The sequence below is a fragment of the Centruroides sculpturatus genome, unplaced genomic scaffold (genome assembly GCF_000671375.1).
Source record: "Centruroides sculpturatus isolate CEXI.00-Female unplaced genomic scaffold, Cexi_2.0 scaffold1303, whole genome shotgun sequence".
Taxonomy (NCBI): Eukaryota; Metazoa; Arthropoda; class Arachnida; order Scorpiones; family Buthidae; genus Centruroides; species Centruroides sculpturatus.
In genome coordinates, this window is record NW_019385530.1 from 133762 (window position 1) to 157166 (window position 23405).

Below are 23405 nucleotides of genomic sequence, written 5' to 3' on the forward strand. Positions count from 1 at the left end.
GGGCATATCTTTAATTGGCGTATTTCTATTCAGAAAAAATTTTAAAAATCGTAATTATTTTACGATGTTTCTCCTTAAATTATTATTATTTTAAGCATTTTTCCCCATTTCGTAAAAGATAAATTTTGCAATTTATTAAATCCGACAGTAACGGAACGACAGAATAATTAAATTAAAATTAAATGGATTTATAATATAATTTTTTGCTGTCGTATTAGTAAATATTTTAATAACAACAGGCGAATTTATACGTATCGAATATAGAAAATTACAATTCTCTACAGTACGTCGTGTCCTGTCCGTCACACTTCCGGTTTTTACTAAAGTTTTTTCCCGGTTACCAACGAAGAATTTTAATCATACAATTTTTAAAAAATAGAAATTGTTACCTTCTCTTCGTATTGAAGCAGTTCCCAAATCGGTATTCCGGAACTAAAAGCGGAGACGACGACAAAACAAAAACATAAACTGAATAATATAAAACGAGTCATGTTTCTTCCAGTCTAATTTCGTTATCGAAATCTTCGGGTCTACCTCTCCATTCCCGATTTATCTTCTATGCCAATAATAGGACAGATACGGAGAAAACCTCACACGGCCCATTGTAATGTTACACTTGATCAAAGTGGCCCGCAAAACAATTTGGGTTGGCCAGGCCTGACTTAAATAATTCTAAATCAGTTCAGCCTAGGACAAACTAGTTAAGCCTAAAGTATTTAGGCCAAACTAGATTGTCCTAGGATAAACTAGTATATCCTCACATGCATAGGATAAACTAGTTTGGCCTGAAATCTGGTTTGGCCGGTAACATATATACTTATATTGATATTATATGAAAAAACTGCTATTAATTTCATTTCATATAATTGTCACAGATAATGACTATGTAGTAATATTTCAGGTATATTACATGTAGATATACAATATAAGGTAATTTTAACTCTAAAATTTATGACTGTTTTCATAATTTGTTGAAATTAACTGTTTGAAAATTTAGACTAAGAGCTTTTACAACAAAATAAAATTTTCATTTAATAATAGACATTTTATTCAATTTTTACTATTTATATTTAAAATTATAAAATGAAATTTTCTTTTTAAATTGTCATTTTTAATATGAAAAATCAAGTAGAAAAAAATTTGTAAATAATTTTTCCTGATTAACTTCCACTTATGTATAAAATAAAGCATAAATTTTACAGATTTTAAACAAATGCATACTTACTGCATTGTTGATAAGTTTTTAAATATAATCTTTATTTTGAAAAATGAAATTATATCTTAAATATTTTTTATTCATGATAAATTTCAATTTCCACAGAATGTAAATTGGGTGGGTTTTATTGAACTAAAATGAATATTCTAAGAAATATAGCATATTATATTCCACTAAAGCAAGATAAAATAAGTTCAATAATTTTCACTATAAATAAAATGCATATATTCTATCAGAAACTACAGATTATTATTATAAACTGAATAAACATGATTTGAAATCCTTTTGATACAGACTGAAAAATATAAAAATTGTTAAAAATTTATACATAAAAATTTAGTAATTGTAATCTGGTAATTTTAAATTATAATCATTATAAACAACAAATAAAATATTTAGACATTAAAGAAAGAAAAAACTCTACTCAGAGGTTTAGCTTAGAAGGGAAAGAGAAAATTAAGCAAAAAGGAAGCACCAAGAGTGATCTGGACTAATAAAAAGGGAGAGGATGAGCATCCACAAATTTACAATGTTCCAGAGAAACAGCATGCACAGCTTCCAGAAATGCAGAGGAAGAACAAAAATATCCAACACAAGAAGGAACAGCTTGTTACATGTCAAGCATGATGGTAGCAAAAAGTTGACAGGACAAAGACTACTTGTTCAACACAACAAAATTAAATATGCAATGAAAAATCAACTTGATGCTAAAAAAGTATACAAAGTATAAAAACTATAATATACACGAGTAAAACAATACAAATATGCACATTCGAAAGTGTTAATGATGATTCAAATGAAAGTAACAAAATTCATGAAGAAAGTAGTTAGTTTATATCATACTGTATAGAAAAGGATGTCTGGCAATGTTAATGTTTCTAACTTCAGTCAAGTGTATAAATTGTTTATTAAAAAGATACAAATAACTGTCTACATGAAACAATCTGAGAAAAATATTTTCAATGACATCATTCTCAGTAACTGGTTGGACTTTACAAACATGCCCTAAATGTACTTTGAGAGCCATGCTTAAGCAGTTGATATCAGCAAGAGCTTGAAATAATAATAGAATTATATAAGTAATAGTATTTTTTTTTATTTCACTTTGTTTTAATAAGTGATAGAATGGTGTACCATTGTAATGTCAAAGATGTCTTAAAACTACTGCATGTTGGTTTGATTGCTTTCAGTTAGATCACATCTTATCCATGTCCTTGCAATAAATAACCATAATCTAACAATTCTTATCCTTTTAAAATATTATTTTTAACTTCACTAAACACTCATAAAAATGATAAAAGTTTTAAAATATGATCAATCTCATATTTCAGGATAAATTAATTGAAAATGTACATTAAGTAAAATAGGAAATTAATCAGAAGATTGCGAAAGTTAGTCATTAGAAAGTAGATAAGAAAGAAAACATATTTAATAGAAATATGAAGACACTATAGAAGTTAAATTTTGTAAAAGTAGGAATTTCTACGTATTTCATTTTTTAAAAGACAAAAAGCTAAAGGGATCCCACTCTGGACAGCACTGACTGCTCCACAGTCTGTTACATAACAGAATAAATGAATGAATTTATTTATTGACATTGAATTTATGCAAAATAGATAATTATAATTTCTTAAAGAAATTAAATAATAATATACAAATACAGAATGATCATAAAGAACAAAGTTTTCTGTAGAAAATTATTGACAATTGTCGGCCAAATTTGGTATACATAATTTCCTCAATATGCGGTTTCTATTTTCGGAAAAATTTTTATTTCCAAATTTAGACGCTAGGGCGAAATTTAACGCCGCTGTTTCCTTGCTTAGCATATTACGTACGTTTTCTAATTTCTGGAGTTAAACAAAATGCAATAATTTTATTTCAATCGCAAATGTGGAACTGGCGATTAGGTGAAAACAAGACAAAACTGAAGTAAACACACAAATTTATACAAATATCAAAACTTAATTAGTAAAATATAAGTTTTAAGTGTTCTTTACAATTTGGTTTTATTTATTTTACATGCAAGTTATTTTTAAAATATTAATCAATTTCCAATGCTATCATCCATCCAGCCGGAATTCCCGCTCAACGGTTAGGCTTTGTCACTTCTTAATTTTACATACGACAATAGTCACATTTATAATTATTTGGTGTTTCTACCCATCTACAGTCTTTGTGTGACCAATTTTTGCATTTCTCTCCTCCCGGATCTGCTTAGATTTTTGCTGTCTAACGCTTCTAGTTTGTGATTTTCTGGAGTAGCTGTTAGAATTTGTAATGTTTTATTGTCTACTCAAATTTTACCATTTAGTATTGTTTGAAATATAAGATGACATTTCATCCGTTTCTATTACCTAAAAGCACTTGGTTGTTGAACTTAGCTTACGTGATAGTCATTACCGTTCATCGCCATATTGGATTCTGATGCTTTTTTATTGGTCTAACAGAATGTTATAAGTTAAACAGTAGGAAGGGGAGCTAAGTATATGTAGTTTATACACACAATAATTAAATCTAACAATTTAAAATAAAGTTGTACTTATTCTCAGTTGAAATTTGCAAAATTTTCTAAGCGATCATCTCAAAAACAACGCACGAATGAAAGAAAAAACTCTGTTTCTGATGGCGTCTATAGACTTATGACGACATTTGCTACCTGACCACAACAAATCACACATTCACAATTCCATTCTGTTTCCATAGACCTAAGTGGGATCACACTAAGCATCATTGCCCAACTTTCCCCTATACATTAAAGATATAGCATTTTGAACACTAACTCCTTTTATCCCAGAAATTCGTTAGAAAACGTACGTAATAGCACATTAAAGGAATAGCAACAGCAAATTTCGCCCTAGCGGATAAATTTAATTAAAATTTTCCTATAAAATCCAGGGCTGTGGAGTCGGAGTCGTGGAGTTTTGATGTTTTAGCCGGAGTCGGATGGTAAGGAAAAGTCGGAGTCGGTAGATTTTTACGCGACTCCACAGCCCTGATAAAATCGGAAATGCATACGTACGAATACGTATACCAAATTTGATTGAGCTGTGTTCAATAGTTCTTTCTACAGAAAACTCTGATCACCTTGTATTAATATTAAGATATAATATTTTAAAAACTGTATTTATGAAATGAATAATTAAGACAGAAATTAGAAGAGTTTACAGACGACTCATTTCCGGGACATTTAATTTTGGACAGACCATTTTGAATTTATAAAATAAATCCAAGTGAAATCTTATCATATAGGTATGGTAACTGTAGGCCTATATAGGGGTATGTACTCATTACTCCAAGGATTCTGTTAAAATATATACAGAAAACATATGCATAAATTTAAATTTATAACAAAAAATGTATGTTTAAGCTAAAATTGGAACCAAATTTCAAGTTTTCAGTTGCTTTAAAATGGCGATTGAAAACTTGAAATCTGCTTCCAATTTTGGCTTAAACATTATTTTCTCTGGAGTTTGTACTTCAAGAAAATCTCCTGATAGGAAATCTTTCTTTTTTAAATTCTTATATAAATTAGTGTTGTAACGAATAGTATATTCGGCCAGGAGCGTGGCCGAATAGCCGAATATTCGGCCAAACTATTAGGCTCGATTAACGCACGTACGAAAATTAGCGCGCAAACCGTATTATGGCAAGAATCCTGCTCTCTATTGGCCCGTTGTCACTATGCTTCGCCAATCGCGTTAATTCTTGGCAGTTGTAGCGGACAGACAAGAGTGTCATGGAAGTATGTGATAAATGATTATATCAAATGTGTATAACAATGAAATGGCCTACACGTGTAAATAACAGAAAAAGAACAGAGAAGGACCGCGAAGTGAAAATGTGAAAATAAATAAGAAATTGAGTCGATAACATAATCGAACAAGTCGAGGCAGCTTATTGGCACGAAATTCGTGGCCGTCAATGCCAAACAATTGTTGTCATAGACTTCGGAAAGCTAAATGCTTGTAATGAAAGTCACTTAGCGTGCACGGGCGAAAGCCTGGGGCCGTTCGGGCTATCAAGGTGTCTCGAATCTGTGAAATCATAACTGTGACTTATATCGACGTTCTATCTGTCTCTTATCTCCGTTATCACCAGGCTGTCACGTAATTGTAAAATGAGAACTCTAGGACAGAAAAGTGACGAATCGAAAGTATCGTGAGCGCGTATTATGATGTATGCACAGGCATACGTGGATTAGAGCGATAGAGGAAAGAGAAAGGGAAGAGCAAAGACGAGCGCTTAAAAAGAAGGATAGGCAGGGTCAGACCCTCCGATGTGCGAGGATTCTCCAACGATAGACGTGTACGTGTGCTGATCTTTGTAATTATAAATTGTGAATACATGTGACTAATATTATTTTCATTTTTATTTTGCGCATGTTACAAGTTATAAATAAATATAAACAAACAACACTAACTCGATAACATTAAATCTAAATAACAAAATGATTAATTTACTGTGTTTTTGTTATTTATTACTCCTGCATTTAGGTATTCGGTATTCGGCCGAATAGTGATTAAATATTCGGTATTCGGCCGAATAGTGAAAAATAGGCCGAATAGGCCGAATACCGAATAGTAACCGAATATTCGTTACATCACTAATATAAATATATTTGAAATGAAATAAAGTATATACTGAGTATGTGTCCGTTTTTTTGATATGGATCTAAGAAATCCAAATTTTCTTCTGTTTTGTTTAATAAATTAGACACGCCATCCATGATGATAGTTTTGCGACAATCTGGAAATAAATGAAAAGTTAGATCTATATTTGAAATAACAGTTTATTAAACACAGCTGATCAAATGTTTCAATCATTTTTTATACGTTAAGTCTAATAAAAACAAATTAATGTATTGTCCTAATATTTAATTATCAAAATTCGGAGCGAAATACATAAACATAGTTTATTTGAAATAGTTAAAAATAATGTTATCCCGACATTTAATAACTTCCATCTGCATTTTAATTATTTTACGATATTTTAAAATTTATATACATATTAAATTTCTCCAGAATATAATATAAAAAATGAGATTAAACACTTACCGCTGATATCCAAATTTTTGCAACATTTTTCCACAATATGGACAAAAACGTAAAGAAGGCGTCCCAACTGTTAAAAAAGTCATCACTTAAAAGGCGAAAATAAAACCTTTAAATTACGCAATAAAATACCAATATCAAATTGCCACGCGCGAACAGGAAATGCTGTCTCACATTTAATATTACAGCACGGCTTGTTCTTGCATTCCCCTTAGAAATATCAAGAAGTTTCCACTTTATACTTTAACGACCGACTTTAATAGTTAAATAAATAAATAAATCATTTCCTAATGGTTATTATTTATACTATTTTTTTAAAAACAAAGCGAAACGCACTTTAAATGTTTTGTTCTATATTTATAGTAAAATTACAGTCTGCTCTATGTCAAGGCCATAATTTTCCATTAAAGAATGAACGTATGCCCCATTTCTGTGGGGCATATCTTTAATTGGCGTATTTCTATTCAGAAAAAATTTTAAAAATCGTAATTATTTTACGATGTTTCTCCTTAAATTATTATTATTTTAAGCATTTTTTCCCCATTTCGTAAAAGATAAATTTTGCAATTTATTAAATCCGACAGTAACGGAACGACAGAATAATTAAATTAAAATTAAATGGATTTATAATATAATTTTTTGCTGTCGTATTAGTAAATATTTTAATAACAACAGGCGAATTTATACGTATCGAATATAGAAAATTACAATTCTCTACAGTACGTCGTGTCGTGTCCGTCACACTTCCGGTTTTTACTAAAGTTTTTTCCCGGTTACCAACGAAGAATTTTAATCATACAATTTTTAAAAAATAGAAATTGTTACCTTCTCTTCGTATTGAAGCAGTTCCCAAATCGGTATTCCGGAACTAAAAGCGGAGACGACGACAAAACAAAAACATAAACTGAATAATATAAAACGAGTCATGTTTCTTCCAGTCTAATTTCGTTATCGAAATCTTCGGGTCTACCTCTCCATTCCCAATTTATCTTCTATGCCAATAATAGGACAGATACGGAGAAAACCTCACACCAGTATGTATGAAGCAACCACTTCTTCCTACCTGCCTGGCAGCATTAGCTCTATCATCTAAATGTCGGTGATGATTATGAACGGCAATAACCTAAAAAACCGGTTTTTTTACTAGCCGCGACCTCAACCCAGGTAAGTATACGTTTGTTATTGTTACATTTTACAATTTATAAATCTCTGATAGAATTAAATAGATAAAAGAAGCGATCGCGTTCTGGCGTAACTTTTAATTTACGTACGAAACGTCGTTAATCGATTAACAAAACTTTTATTACGGGATCCGAAACTGTTAAAGAACGTTTACAACTTAATTAAATGCCGGTAAATATAATTAACTGTCGTGCATAAACGGCTTCCGAGTATTTTCGTAGACGTAAATGCCATCTACTTGCAGACTCCGGGTCGCGCTCGAACGTAATTTACATCTAAATATTGCGCGGGTGATCCTTTCGGAACGCTGAACTTCAGGTTAATCTGTAATATAAAATAAGATTATATTTGTTTTGCATTTTAATGAACTTGAATATAAATTTAACATCGGATTTACTCGACAGTTTTTATTGTTAATCGTGTAGACCTAATATTCATTTACGTTGGTATTTACAAGAACACTAGACGTATCACACGCAAAAGATTTTATTATATCCCAATTTTTAAATGGTGCAAATCACCTTTTTTGTTGCAATATGATATTAGCTGGCCCGATATAGCCTAAATACGCTAGACCCTTTGCTAGTCCGGCCTCTCGATTATCCGGCATACCCCATCAAAGTATTTTATTAGTGTTTATTATTTTTTTCAATATATAAGTATTTTCTCTTATTAGTGTTTATTATTTTTTTCAATAATAAGAATGCTACAAGTGAACTTGTAGCATTCTTTAATAAAGAATTGAACTTTCAATTAATGTATGTGTATCCCTGCGCATAATTTAACAATAACAAAATACAGCTCCGAAAAGAACGGAAGGGCAACGGGCCATGTCGTTCATTGCCTTTAGGCATACGCACTCGGTAATCCGGCTACCCCTGTGCAAGGAATGGCCGGATTAGTAAGAGTCTGCTGTACTTGCTAGAAATAAAGAATTATTTTGAATAATTTTCATCGTGTAATTAAAAATAAAAGAAATTAAATTAGCGTCGTTTTATTCTGGACATTATTGATGTGGATTTCATACTGGGAGATCTATGCATAATAGGCTCAATTTTGTTAATTACGGGCATTGCTGATCCTCCAGAGTCATTATGCGTTGATAAAGGATTAAAAAACAGGAAACTAACGTAAGGAATTACGAGGATCCAGAACGATTTGAACTGTTTTATTCAGTCAGACTATCATCTGAAGACTCGGGATCGAATGTTTGGAGGTAACGGGAATTAATCCAATACAGGTCCCATCACGGCAGTTTTCGCCTCAAGCTGTGGCCAATTCTTTTCAAATTAGAAGTTACAAAATGCAAATTGTGGTTGAGAAAATGTCACTGCTCAGTTTACGGTGAATCGGAGCCTGTCATTTTAAAATTTTAAGCGTTTGTCTACAAGTGTGAAATATTAATTTTTCGCTTTATCCAAATTAAGTTACGTTCTTCGCGTACCCAAAAACATCTTATGTTTCCGCATTAGACGGGTTTCCGGCTTATATTAGAATTTAACATAGCAAATCGCTCCGTTCCGAAGAATTTTTTCGTTTAGACAGGTTTTATTGTAAAACTAATTTTAAAAACGGGAGACAGTTTACGAAAATTTATTATAATTTGGAATTATTTTAACTAGCGTATTTTATCAGCGATATAAAAAGACAGATAATTTTAAAATTGGATAGAGAAAAGGAAAATTCTAAATAATTATTTAAAAAATCTTATTTTAGGAGAAATTTCTACAAAATATTCGTGTCGAAATTCCGTCGAAAAATAAAAGATTATTACCTGCATGGGTTGGTTCATAGGTATTCCCATGCTGTACGGAAGCCATTGATTTCCTTCGGAATCCAATTCGAAAGACAGAGGAGGGGATCCTCTTCTTTCTAACTGAAGGTCGAATTTACTATCGCTTTTCGTCCCGGCCACGTTGGGTCCTTTTCGAAACGATACAGTTAAACAGAAACCGTTTTTAGACTGAATGTTGCTAGAAAATTTCAAAGAGCTGCTTTCTCCTCCGTTTAAAACTACAGTTTTGTACACATCTGAAATGAATGATGCGAGATATTCACGTTAAAGACATTTATACACACACATATATTACATACATAATAAAATCAATAATATTACTGATTAACAATGTTTTTACTGTGACATTGTCGTGTGCATACATCAGCAACACTGGTCACATTTTATATTCAGCTGTATTTCTTGCATCGAGTGAAGTACACAGATTTATCAATAGTGCTGTACATCAAAAATTTGACTGCTGGATGGTCGAGGCGGTTAAGGCATAAGGCTAGAGCTGTGGGAACCTGGAGATATCTGGAACATGGATACCTCTGGCCCCATCCCCCATTATGGACCTGGCCAATCCCACAACAGGTATGGAAGAAAAATCCTCTTAGAGCCCACGGGACGGAAAATTAATAACAAGAAAGTAAACGAGCAATTATTTATTGTGATATCGTTACAATGCCGGGCTGCAGGTTTTACTCATATTTTTAATTCCTTTTAATTTAAAATATATGTTCTCCATCTGAAATTTGTAATGTCGTGCCCCTGTATATCATACTTTTCCTGCTAGTAATAGAGCCTTGCCGGTCATTTATGTAACTCCTTTCCGGGAAACTTTTTAAATTGAAATCACGTGACTTCCGAAGTTTGTATGTAGTTAATCGGGCCTCCTGTTTCCTAAGATTTCATATCTGGTTTCGACTTTCATCTATCTAACTCCATTCTCGAGATTAAGGAAGGACAAAGAGACAGGTTTTTATACAATTTTTTCAAATTGCAAATTTGAAAAAATTGTATAAAAACCTCTCTCTTATAATTTTTTAAATAAATAACTATTGATAGAAACATTTCTTTAGCTGACAAAATTATTTTAATTCTTGAATTTTCTCTAACTTTCGAACTTCGGAACTCAAAAGGCAAAGTAATAAACCGTTTTTTCCGCGATTTTAATTCAATTTAAGAGAAATTACAAGATATTCCTTTGCCATTTCTATTATACAAGTTACTGAAAGTTGTCAACGATTTTTGAGGACTTGTCAACTTTATTATTGAATTTAATTCGAATTCTCAGTTTTTTATTAGTAGTAGGCCTATGGATTGGAATGTTGCTCCATCTCTCATTCGTCTCTACTTCAGAATTGAAAGAGATGGAGCAACATCCCAATCCATAAAGAACTGAAAATCAGACCAGTCCATAATAAGACAAATCTTAATTTTTGCTATTGTTACAAATCAAACCAATAATTAATAAAACAGAATTCATACCGGATATAATCTGTCTAGTTTGCCATTTGTTGGATCCTTCCACTTTGGAGTTACAATCCGACGAAGATTCCGGTCTAAAATCGCAATTAAAGATGAAATTGCCAAAATCGGTTTCGTCGAAATCTGGACCCCTTCCATTGAGAACCTCTAATTTAAAAAAATTTCTTTGATCACATAATTCAGATTTACTTTATCGTTGACACAAATAACGCGCTTACTGCATAATCCCAAATAAGAACTGGGTTTCCTCGTCTTGCAATGAGCTCCGCAACAAGTATTACCCGGACATTTGTCGCACGGTTTACCTACTTTATACATTTCAGAATCGTCGATGTTGCCTCTGTAAAATATCAATCGAGTAACTCAAACATAAAACGAACGTTAAATAACTTCAATACTTACGCCGGACCGTAATTACAAACGTATAGTTGCGTCCAGCTGTCTCTTCTCTTCTCGTACAGAACGTATCCACAACCCACTCGCCACGTTGTAGACCACGCCAGCTTCAAAATAAACACTTCAATAATAAATTCAATTAACTTTACTAAAAATTCTGTATTTTAATTTCAAAAAATAAAATTTCGTTGTACGTTTTTGAAGCAAATATTCTGAATAGTTTCTTCTTTCGTAAAAAATATTTTAACTTTTCCAGCGGCGCGTTATCCTATGGGCAATAAGAGCAATTGCTTGGGGCCCCAAATCAATCTTTTATAAACTCATGACTCTATGTAGTAAGAGTATCGAAATTTAAGTTTGGGCCATGTTTAAGGAACCTAGATTACAGACATGGCGCAGGCACAGGGTGCACTGGCATAGCACAGAGTTCGCTTTAAAAAACGAATGAGGATACATGGGGATTCTTCCCAAAAATTCCGGGAAGAAAAATGTTTGAAGTCAATACTGTACATGGGCCCCTCTAATTCAAATCTGCATAGACCTCATGAAGCTATAACTCACCACTGAACTCTTCTAAAACTTTATAAAATAGGAAACTTCATATTCGAAATGATAAGTACTTAAAGCCATTTCCACGAGTCGAAAGTGAGCTGCATTTAATTTAATAAAAGAATTTATTAAGGGACTAAAATAAAATGTTCTATTTCCAAGAAGCATATTATACTGTTAGATAAAATGAAATTTTTCGAAAATAAATACACTAAACAATTTTGAAAATATATATTTTAATATTGAAATATATTCTTTTGACAGGCTACTTTCATAATTATATGATGAACTCAGTATGAGCTTCTTTCAACGAATATATATTTAGTTTTCTTGACAATTCTGTCCCTTATTGTTCAGCTTCAAATACTTTTTTAAGTGTAAGAAAATTTATTACTATTGAATGAATATGTGCTGCAAATTTATGACTAAAAAGACCGAGAGAAAGCTCAAAGTAATCCAAAAGAATCTTCAGAAATTCTGTCACGTAAACGGAAAACAATTTTGAAAACAAAGTGCCAAATATTAGTTTTTATTAAAGTGACAAGAAATAAAATCATATTATATTCAATTTTATCTTAATTTTTCTATTTATTAAAATAGGTCATATTTGTGGATTTGTGTAGGGATACCGTTGTTGTAGTACAGTATTAGTAATTTGAAATGATGGTATAGTTTAAACAACATAATGTAAACAACGAAATTTTTGATAAGCTTATAATAGTTTAATCAATCGCAATGCAGTTGACATGTGTCTATTTACTTGTAATACAATAGTACAATATATCAATAAATTGAAATTTACCTATAAACAGAAATATCAATCTGTAAGGCCGTTACTGTTGTGTTAAAGAAAGACTACGGACAGACGAACGACAATGGGAATTTACAGGCCTACAATTCTTTCAAATTGCAGCCCAATAATCCAGAGTGTACAGTACAGTTGAGTTGTTATTATATGACATTGGTTAGTCTTGTGAAACCGTTAATCCCTCAAGATTTTGAAACCAAGAATGTCGGAAAATTGAATGAATAAATTCAATACAAGAAACAATGCAAGATTTTTGGACCATAGCTGAAATTCAATGGATAATCAAACTGTAACTCCTGTAACTTTTCCAATATATGTATAATAATTTAATACTGCTTTCATTTCTTATGTTTAATAGATCTCTCACAAAGATTTTTGTAATTTAAACATTAGTCTGTGCTATATTCAACAAATGTTCTAATGAAAGATATCAGAGAAGAGAATAACGAAAATATTCTCACCTGAGTGAAATGGCCAGTGGCATGATCACTGGTGAAAGGTTTTATGAAATCCGGGGTGAATCTATATATTTCGCTGTACCAAGAGCGTATGGCATCCACCCAAAATGACTCGGGCGGTTTGACTGCAGTGATTGTTGAAGTATATATGTTTTGTCCTACGTCGAAGTTCTCTAAAAAATAAAACAAACAATAATAGAATACATAAATTTTTAGTGTAATTTCCTTCTATCTTCAAAATAAATTTAATGTTAAAAACTCCATTGCCAAATCTGAGAGAATAAATATTTATGCGTATTTTAAGAAATCATTAACATTTTAAACATTACAATATTGGACGTCCGGATGGCCAAGCGGTCAAGTGGCATCCTACCGCTCTGGGGACTCGGGTTCGAATCCAGACGTGGTCGTTAAATCCCCAGGAATTTTTCAAAGGGTGGTCCGTCCGGATATATCTGGGCCCCGCTCCTCATCACCGCCGCCTCATTGTGGGCTTGGCCGAACCCATAATGGGCCTGCTATAAGGGGCCCTTTTAGTGCCAACAGGGCGGAGTTTAAAAAAATTGCAATGCATTTTAATGTGTTTTCCGTAATTATTATTATATTTAACTTCAATTGTTTAAAGAAAAAATTTAAATTGACCTAAAATTGTCATTATTTAAGTAATCCTTGGGACTATACGATTTATGTAACTTCAATTATGGTTTAGGTCTCGTAAAAATTGTCCCCCTTAATATTCTCTACAACCTTTTTTGAATTAATTATACACTTAATATTTTTAGTGGTAATTTTCCTCAAATTTAAAGAAAGCATTTATAAATCATTGAAGATTTGAAGAAAAATAGTTATTGTTTTGAGGAATTTTATTATATTTTATTTAATTCATATTTAAATATGAAATACCAAACTCTTCAAATCTCAACAGCATGTTTTCTATTTGTCAAAAATGGGAAAAATATCTATTTTGTAGGCATTCACAAAACGAGACGTCTGATCTTATGTGGCCAGACATAAGTAAAATATAAGCTTTATACAAGTTATTAAACAAAAGATAAGATACAGACCGACTTTTCTGCAATCATCGCAATCGTGCTTGAAGACACATTGGTCTGCAAGCTTCTGTGCAATCTGAGCTAATTCGTCATCCCATTCCTATATAAAAAAGTTTTATCAATTATTTAAAAAATAAGCCTTTCTTAAGAAAAATAAATTCGTTTACTTACCATTTCTAACATATCTCCGGCAGCGGGAAGTCTTCCAGACTGGTCCTTTCCGATAGCGATGTTGTTTCTTACCTTGTTATGTAAATCAATTATGATTTCTCGATCGTCTTCGGACACTCCCCATTTTTTAACATGACATTTTTGATTTTTCGTTTTACAGAATGTGTGTTCGTGGCTGTAACGTTTATATAGAGCCGGACAATCCGATAAGACGGATGAGCACAGATAAATTAATACAAATATTAATTTCGGTGGTATGTCGAAAAACAACGTTCCTTTCATCGTCGATCAATTCACAAAAAATAAATCGTAGAGGGTCGGATATACAGAAGAATAGAGATCAAATAAATTACTCGAATGTATTTTATTTGTGGAATGTCTGACTCAACGATTTTGCTAGTAAAAATGAAATAAACCAAACATGTGACTTTCTTCATTTTCGAAAATGTTTGCTGCGTGCGTGTTTAAGTTACAATCATCGCATTGTTATCTACATATATCACTGATTTTAAAAGTAATATAGTTATATATTTTTAAAATTTATCCACTTTTGTAATAATCTTGTCATATGTGAATATTGCACATTCGTAATTATCATTAACATTTGAAAATTACTAAATATTACAAGATAACACAGGAAATTCTCAATTCAATTCCGCTCTCACTACATCGAACAACTAAAAATCCCCGGCAAATATAGTATAGGCTATAAATTTAAGATTTATTATGACGTATAAAGAACAAATTTCTCCTAGTATTTTGAACTCCATTTATGTTACAGCAGACTATATAGAAAATATCCGTTTGAGAAAAGTTAAGGACATTAACTCCAACTATAAGCATTACGATCTTCAACAATAGGCACAGCGATCCTCGATTTCTCGAGAATTTGGCTAATTTTGAATAAAATTCCCAATTTTTATTCAACACCACACTAGCAATTTTTATGTCAATACCGCAATTTTTTTCTTTACTCACTAAAAACGTTTATTTCCGACTTTTTACAAGATTTCTTTTACAGATTCCTGACATTAAAAGCTGATATCTGTTAATTGAAAGCAAGGGTTTTAGACTTACTACTTCTTCGCGACAAAACAGTTTTTCTTTTGTAACTTTTTGATAAGCATTTGAGTGAGCATCGATTGATTTCTGGCAATATTCCATTAATACAACAGCTTGTGGCATCATTATAAACAGTTTACAATGAAGCGTGAAGAAGTTAAAGTGTCTCACATCTTGTTTTGCCCATGCTTTATTAGGAAAGTTTATTTCTAAATACAGTTTATACTTTCAAAGCCGTAATCAAATCCAACAAAAATGGGGTGCCCGAGTTAAAATCGAATATGAATCGATACACATTTTAATAAATTTTTTCTTTGAATACTTGGTAATTTATATATATTTATTATAATCAAATATGTAAGTCATTAGTTAATTCTACAGTTAATATTATTTCATAGTTTACTCGAAAACAATTAGATTATCTAATTAAAAATAAAACTTTCAGACTAAGTCAATATTTTTTAATTCTATAAATTATAAAGTATCAATACTTCGTAATCAAAATAAATTAATTGAAACCCAAATCATAAACTAATTTATTTTTATTTAATGCCAATTTTTGAGATTATAAACGACTTTAGTATTTTTCATTTCTGGTTTTTAATTACAGTAATTATACTTAATTACATTCCAAATACAACACAAACTAGCCAATTACAATTTAGTTAACATTGCATTTTTGACACGTGACTACAACCCGCCGTTTTCCAAGTGAAACACGTGGCTTTCAGTGGCGTAGCTAGGGGGGTGCGGTAGGTGCGGTCCGCACCGGGCCCCTGGAAAGCGATAGACCCATGGGGCTCCAAAATCACAAGAAAATAAAAACGAAAAATTTTTCACGGCAATCAGAACAAAGCAAAATTTGGCATTTGGCTGCTCGAGCTGCTGGGGCCCCTATTACACAGGAAAATATCAACTCAACTCTAATCTAGTTATACACTATATATATCTAATCTAGTTATACACCACAAAAATATTTTAGTCCGTTTACAGGGGCCCACAAATCTGGTTCCGCACCGGACCCAAAGAATCCTAGCTACGCCACTGGTAGTTTTAGTATAATCGTTTATCAGGCTATCCAAATATTTTTGTTTTAAAATGTAGAAAAAAGGACAACGCACCAGCGAACTTCAAGTCGCCAGTTCGAGATGTTAGTTAATTTTATGGAAAACAACAAATTAATGTCAGAGAAGTTAGATGCTTCCTTTGCCGTAAAAGATCGTCAGAAACTTTGGAAAGAGATAACCGACCGTCTGAATTCCCATAGAGTTGTCTCACAAAACGATACAGAAAGATGGCGAAAGGTAACTGATAGTCTTTTTAAACACGCGAACACTGCTTAATGTTTTGTTGTCACTCTAACCCAGTGTTTCTCAACGGGGGCGATATCGCCCCCATGTGGGCGTTTTTCATGTTGAGGGGGCGATTTGTAACAATTCATATTTTGCGGGCGAAAAATAATTTTCTGGGCGATATAGTAAGACATTATATTAAGAATAATTAGATATTTTATTCGTTATATCGTACAATAATTAAACAAATAACATTATACTAGTCAATAGTCTATTCAATGCAGTACGAATTTGGAGTTAGCCTTGGCCCACGGCATCGGAATTTTGAAGTGAAGGGGGCGGGCGATACTACGTAACGGTTTTATTGAAGGAGGCGATACTACGTTGAAGGGGGCGACGATTCGTTAGAGGTTGAGAAACATTGCTCTAACCGAAGTGCAAGAACGAATCTCGAATGGTGTCGAAATATCCATTTGTAAATTGAGATGGAAAGTCGAGTCCAGTTGATTAAGTAGTAGCTGGGTGAAAGGTCACTTCCGGGTAGCTGTGTCACATTCGGCGAAAGTCGAAATCCGTGCAAGGCCTCGGCTAAGAGGTTTATGTTTTCCAGCAGCAAAACAACCTTTTCCACCAAGGCCTTTTACGCTCGATGGATTCTTCCACCATTTCTTCGGACTCCTTTCTGTCCAGTCCCGTCTCACGTGACCGTATCTCGACCGTCCATTCCGGAACTTCGGGGTATCGCCGCTCCAAATAATGGACGAGAGACGGGCGCTGTCGTCCGGAGTTATGACGACCACCCGTTTGACGTCGGGTGTATGCGACTCCTCCATCGCATCTTTCGGAAGCATCCGTATTATACCAGTATAAGACGAGGAACCATCCTAGGGCTCGGCATAGCTCGAGATGTACCACTCCTTCAATTTTTTGAAATTGCCCATTCTGCAAAAGAAAATGAGCGAATGTTGTGAAAACAGAACTTGCATTAATTAAGAAATATTCATATTCTAATCTGAATTGTATCTGTAATTAAGAAATATTCATATTCTAATCTGAATATTCATATTCTAATCTAAAGCAAAAATGATTGTTTTAATTCTTTCAAAGTCAGAAATGAATGTTATAATAAAATCTCTATTATATATAATAATTTTAATCTTTTCGACGATTATTAAAAATCGTCGAAAAGATTAAAATTAATTTAATTTTCGATATAGAAATTAGTTTATAAAAAAATTGTGCTATTCTGCTGACTGCCGTAACTCAAAACATCCGTGAAGAGAGGGGAAACGAGACGACGAATGAACTCGAATTATTCTAATTAATTAAAATTCATACGGGATATTAAGGTATACACGTATGTAATATATAAACTATAGCGGAAAATAAGAGATTTAAAGTAAGCTATTTATTAATTTTCATTTTGCTTTGGAAAACTAACAATAAAAAGACTATTTTCGGGAAACCGATTCAAAGGAAAAGATCCGATTCCACCGAAGGAAACCGATCAATTCTTATTGAAAATCGCTACATACGTATATACAGTACCTTAATATCTCGTCTGAATTTTAATTAGTTAGAATAATTCGAGTTCATTCGTCGTCTCGTTTCATCTCTCTTCACGGATGTTTTGTGTTACGGCAGTCAACAGAATAGCACAATTTTTTTATAAACTAATTTCTATATCGAAAATTAAACTAATTTTAATCTTTTCGACGATTTTTAATAATCGTCGAAAAGATTAAAATTATTATATAGAGATTTTATTATAACATTCATTTCTGACTTTGAAAGAATTAAAACAATCATTTTTGCTTTAGAAATTTACAATTCAGATCAGAATATGAATATTTCTTAATTAATGCAAGTTCTGTTTTCACAACATTCGCTCATTTTCTTTTGCAGAATGGGCAATTTCAAAAAATTGAAGGAGTGGCACACCTCCGACCATGCCGAGCTCCAGGATGGCGCCTAGTCCTCGTCTCGTGTTATACGGGTACTAGTAGCCCGGGATTCTCATGAGACACGGTTCCTTTGACTTTTTTGTTCCTATCAATATGCTCTACAGCTCTGTTACAGTCCCAATCGCATCATACGGATCTACATCTCTACCTATTAATTAAACATTCTATAAAACTTTAAAATACAGTAGTTTAATTTGTTTATTTACCTTCTCTTGTAAACTTCGATTTTAAATGTATCCGCCATTTCTTCAACAAATTTCCCGTCAGTCAATGCGCGAGGTTCACTGACTTGTGAGTCACGTGATGTTGTAAACGTGCGGCGCAAGGTTAATCAAGGCATATAATAATCATTTATAACATTCTGTGGTATAAATAATAAATTCATATCAATCATAAATTCCTATTACAAATAAAAATAATTTATTGTTAATTTAAAATTATCGCTAGGGCGCCCCTAGTGGGCGTCTTAGGCATACCGTTACAGACGGGATATGACAATGGCTTATATATATATAGATAATACGAATGCTTCCGAAAGATGCGATGGAGAAGTCGCATACGCCCATCTGTCGTCCATTATCTGGAGCCTCTATATACCTTGATCTGGAGCGGCGATACCCCGAAGTTCCGGAATGGACGGTCGAGATACGGTCACGTGAGACGGGACTGGACAGAAAGGAGTCCGAAGAAATGGTGGAAGAATCCGTCGAGCGTAAAAGGCCTTGGTGGAAAAGGTTGTTTTGCTGCTGGAAAACATAAACCTCTTCTTTGCCGAGGCCTTGCACGGATTTCGACTTTCGCCGAATGTGACACAGCTACCCGGAAGTGACCTTTCACCCGGCTACTACTTAATCAACTGGACTTGATTTTCCATCTCAATTTACGAACGGATATTTCGAACCATTCGAGATTCGTTCTTGTACTTCGGTTAAAGTGACATTAAACGACTATAACTGGCCAAGGCAACTTATAACATTTCGACTGGTGTTCTATAGAAAATCATTTCACCACAGAATAATACACTACAGGAGGAAACCATTTCCACGTTGAATTTTAACCAAACAAACCTTGCAGTCCATATGTGTTCAAACCAGAATTATAATTACTTCAACAATTACATTTGTACAGTACGTGGAATTTTCACGATTGTGTATACATTTTATATTTAATAAAACATTGAATTTCATATTAACTGTTTAAAGATTCGATATTTATAAAAATATTAAATTTGCGCATTTTTGGATTAATTTATAATTTAAAACATTATTAACAGTTATGAGGAGTGACGAAAAGAGCAAAAATTCATAATGAGACAAAAATTAGCAAAATTTGATTTGAAAAACATGGAATTCAGTAGTGAAAAAGTCGCATGAAAAATAAAAGTACATTAAAATGAGATTCGCGAGCCTTTTGATAAAACACGTTTTAAACATCATGGGAAAAATTTTTTAAAAATCCAACAACGATTTGCTTAACTTTTCCGGCAACATCTGTTATATCTTATTAAAATCTTTTTACATTTTTAACTATTATACGATGGCAATGAACTTAATTTAGAAGGTAGGGGTGGGTTTTATAATAATAAAAAAATTGTAAATGCTACTAACGAGTAAAGTCGTAATTAAGTCTGGACCTATTCCAGAAATGACACACGATTCCCTTTATCTGTCCACCCTGTCGACATTTAACCACAAAAATTCAACAGCATCAATCTCCCTAAAACACGAACCTCCTTGAAAAATTTCGGAAATTTTCGACGAAAAGCACAGGAGTTATTAAATTTCAAACAGAGTAACACAAAATCGGGCCCCTCCTCCCATACACCCACACTAACATCCATACATAAAAAAAGAGGGGTTTCTGTTAGATTTCTCGACATTTCAAGATCCTCTGAGTCCAATAGTGTAAAATATCTTGGAGGGGTTATTTTTTGATTGAATGCGGTACTCAGTGGCGTAACGTAGGGAGGCGGCAGGGGCTGCCCGCCCCGGGCGGCACTTTTTAGGGGACGGCAAAATTTGACAATAAATAATAATAATATCTTGTAAGAATTTGAACCATTTTATTTCATACTAGCAGACCCCGCCACGCGTTGTTGTGGCTCAAAACGTATCTATTATAAATTTATAACACTTCCCCCGGGGGAGAATTTTTAGAAAAATTTCTACTTAGTGTACATTCTGTTGACGTACCCTATTAAAACGCAATCAAAAACGCAAAAGACCGCATCTAAAATAGTATAATAGAAGCAGAGTTCTTTACCGTAAGCCTTAACCCTAACCATCTCCCTTCAGTGGGGTTGAATTTCCACATGTATATTATATAAAAACACGTGCGTATTCGAATGCAGCGTTGTGTCAAAATTTCAAAGGAATCGGTAGGAACAAACGAGCATTACATTTTTATTTATATAAATAGATAGATGATGATCTGCTTTAGTTCATTTTCACCGAAAAGCATAATGCCTCACAGAAATGCAAACTTAGGGCGTCGTACTCGTAGCGCCATCAGTTGGACATAAAAGCCTTAACCTAGATTATATATTTCAATTTATATGAATGTTTAACGGAATAATATACAGCCTATGTCCACGCTGAAGTTCCATTCTAAATATTGGCGAAAGAATTTTTGAAATCAAATGAGTAGTTTCGGAGATTACCTGCTGCATATCGTGCGCAACCTGTCGACTTTTATTTTATTTTATGTTTTTTTTTTTTTTTTTTTTGTACGACTCATTCGTACTCATATACATCTCCAATATCCAATAGGGCTCAGTCATCTAGATTATGTTACTCCTACCCAAGTCTCCCTAGTCGCTAACTGTAACTGATTTAGAACCGGCATGTACTGCAAATTATTCTTCGCATTGCAAAATGATATACGCATGCGTCAAGAACTTCTGTTCGAACAAACCTCACCTGCCGTCCAGGTCAGCGATTTTAAAAAGGTGGCAAACTAGCACGGAGTTTTTCATTACTTACTCTGTGACAAAACTGAATTTTACTCTTTTAAATTGAGATACCTAAATAAGGGGGCGGCGAAATTTTCCTCCACCCCGGGCGGCTGACACCCACGCTACACCACTGGCCATACTTTCCTTCTGTTATTTATAACAGAGAGGGGGAAAAAAGTAAAAATAGAACGAGCATTTATTTATTGTGACATCGTCATTCCGGACTGTAATTTTTAATCTTATTAATTTTTTCTTAAATTCTATAATAATAATAATATTATTATTATTATTATTATTATTATTTCAAANTGGAGCGGCGATACCCCGAAGTTCCGGAATGGACGGTCGAGATACGGTCACGTGAGACGGGACTGGACAGAAAGGAGTCCGAAGAAATGGTGGAAGAATCCGTCGAGTGTAAAAGGCCTTGGTGGAAAAGGTTGTTTTGCTGCTGGAAAACATAAACCTCTTCTTTGCCGAGGCCTTGCACGGATTTCGACTTTCGCCGAATGTGACACAGCTACCCGGAAGTGACCTTTCACCCGGCTACTACTTAATCAACTGGACTTGATTTTCCATCTCAATTTACGAACGGATATTTCGAACCATTCGAGATTCGTTCTTGTACTTCGGTTAAAGTGACATTAAACGACTATAACTGGCCAAGGCAACTTATAACATTTCGACTGGTGTTCTATAGAAAATCATTTCACCACAGAATAATACACTACAGGAGGAAACCATTTCCACGTTGAATTTTAACCAAACAAACCTTGCAGTCCATATGTGTTCAAACCAGAATTATAATTACTTCAACAATTACATTTGTACAGTACGTGGAATTTTCACGATTGTGTATACATTTTATATTTAATAAAACATTGAATTTCATATTAACTGTTTAAAGATTCGATATTTATAAGAATATTAAATTTGCGCATTTTTGGATTAATTTATAATTAAAAACATTATTAACAGTTATGAGGAGTGACGAAAAGAGCAAAAATTCATAATGAGACAAAAATTAGCAAAATTTGATTTGAAAAACATGGAATTCAGTAGTGAAAAAGTCGCATGAAAAATAAAAGTACATTAAAATGAGATTCGCGAGCCTTTTGATAAAACACGTTTTAAACATCATCGGAAAAATCCTTTAAAAATCCAGCAACGATTTGCTTAACTTTTCAGGCAACATCTGTTAAATATCTTATTAAAATCTTTTTACATTTTTAACTATTATACGATGGCAATGAACTTAATTTAGAGGGTAGGGATGGGTTTTAAAATAATAAAAAAAAATTGTAAATGATACTAACGAGTAAAGTCGTAATTAAGTCTGGACCTATTCCAGAAATGACACACGATTCCCTTTATCTCTCCACCCTGTCGACATTTAACCACGAAAATTCAACAGCATCAATCTCCCTAAAACACGAACCTCCTTGAAAAATTTCAGAAATTTTCGACGAAAAGCACAGGAGTTATTAAATTTCAAACAGAGTGAACAAAATCGGGCCCCTCCTCCCATACACCCACACTAACATCCATACATAAAGAAAGGGGGGTTTCTGTTAGATTTCTCGACATTTCAAGATCCTATGAGTCCAATAATGTAAATATCTTGGAGGGGTTATTTTTTGATTCAATGCGGTACTCAGTGGCGTAGCGTAGGGAGGCGGCAGGGGCGGCCCGCCCCAGGCGGCACTTTTTAGGGGGCGGCAAAATTTGACAATAAATAATAATAATATCTTGTAAGAATTTGAACNTATTTAATAAAACATTGAATTTCATATTAACTGTTTAAAGATTCGATATTTATAAAAATATTAAATTTGCGCATTTTTGGATTAATTTATAATTTAAAACATTATTAACAGTTATGAGGAGTGACGAAAAGAGCAAAAATTCATAATGAGACAAAAATTAGCAAAATTTGATTTGAAAAACATGGAATTCAGTAGTGAAAAAGTCGCATGAAAA

The 23405-nt window shown here is 33.1% G+C and overlaps 1 protein-coding gene across 3 annotated transcripts in view; it reads right to left on the minus strand.

Annotated features, from left to right (window-relative positions):
- LOC111639863 (venom allergen 5-like) overlaps nt 1–15527 on the minus strand; it is a 17675-nt gene extending 2148 nt beyond the window's left edge. Inside the window, exons 1-11 of one of the 3 annotated variants that reach the window (XM_023385811.1) lie at nt 14155–15527; nt 13996–14083; nt 12935–13104; nt 11123–11223; nt 10939–11060; nt 10721–10867; nt 9227–9483; nt 7241–7776; nt 7096–7138; nt 6274–6340; nt 5861–5965 (exon numbers count right to left, since the gene is read on the minus strand). In XM_023385811.1, coding sequence (XP_023241579.1) covers nt 7687–7776; nt 9227–9483; nt 10721–10867; nt 10939–11060; nt 11123–11223; nt 12935–13104; nt 13996–14083; nt 14155–14436 — 1257 coding nt within the window. In that variant the 5' untranslated portion in view covers nt 14437–15527 and the 3' untranslated portion in view covers nt 5861–5965; nt 6274–6340; nt 7096–7138; nt 7241–7686. Of the gene's footprint in view, nt 1–337; nt 590–5860; nt 5966–6273; nt 6341–7095; nt 7777–9226; nt 9484–10720; nt 10868–10938; nt 11061–11122; nt 11224–12934; nt 13105–13995; nt 14084–14154 lie in introns of those variants that run through there. The other 2 variants (XM_023385810.1, XM_023385812.1) reach the window with 2 other exon arrangements.
- Between the last annotated feature and the right edge of the window lie 7878 nt (nt 15528–23405).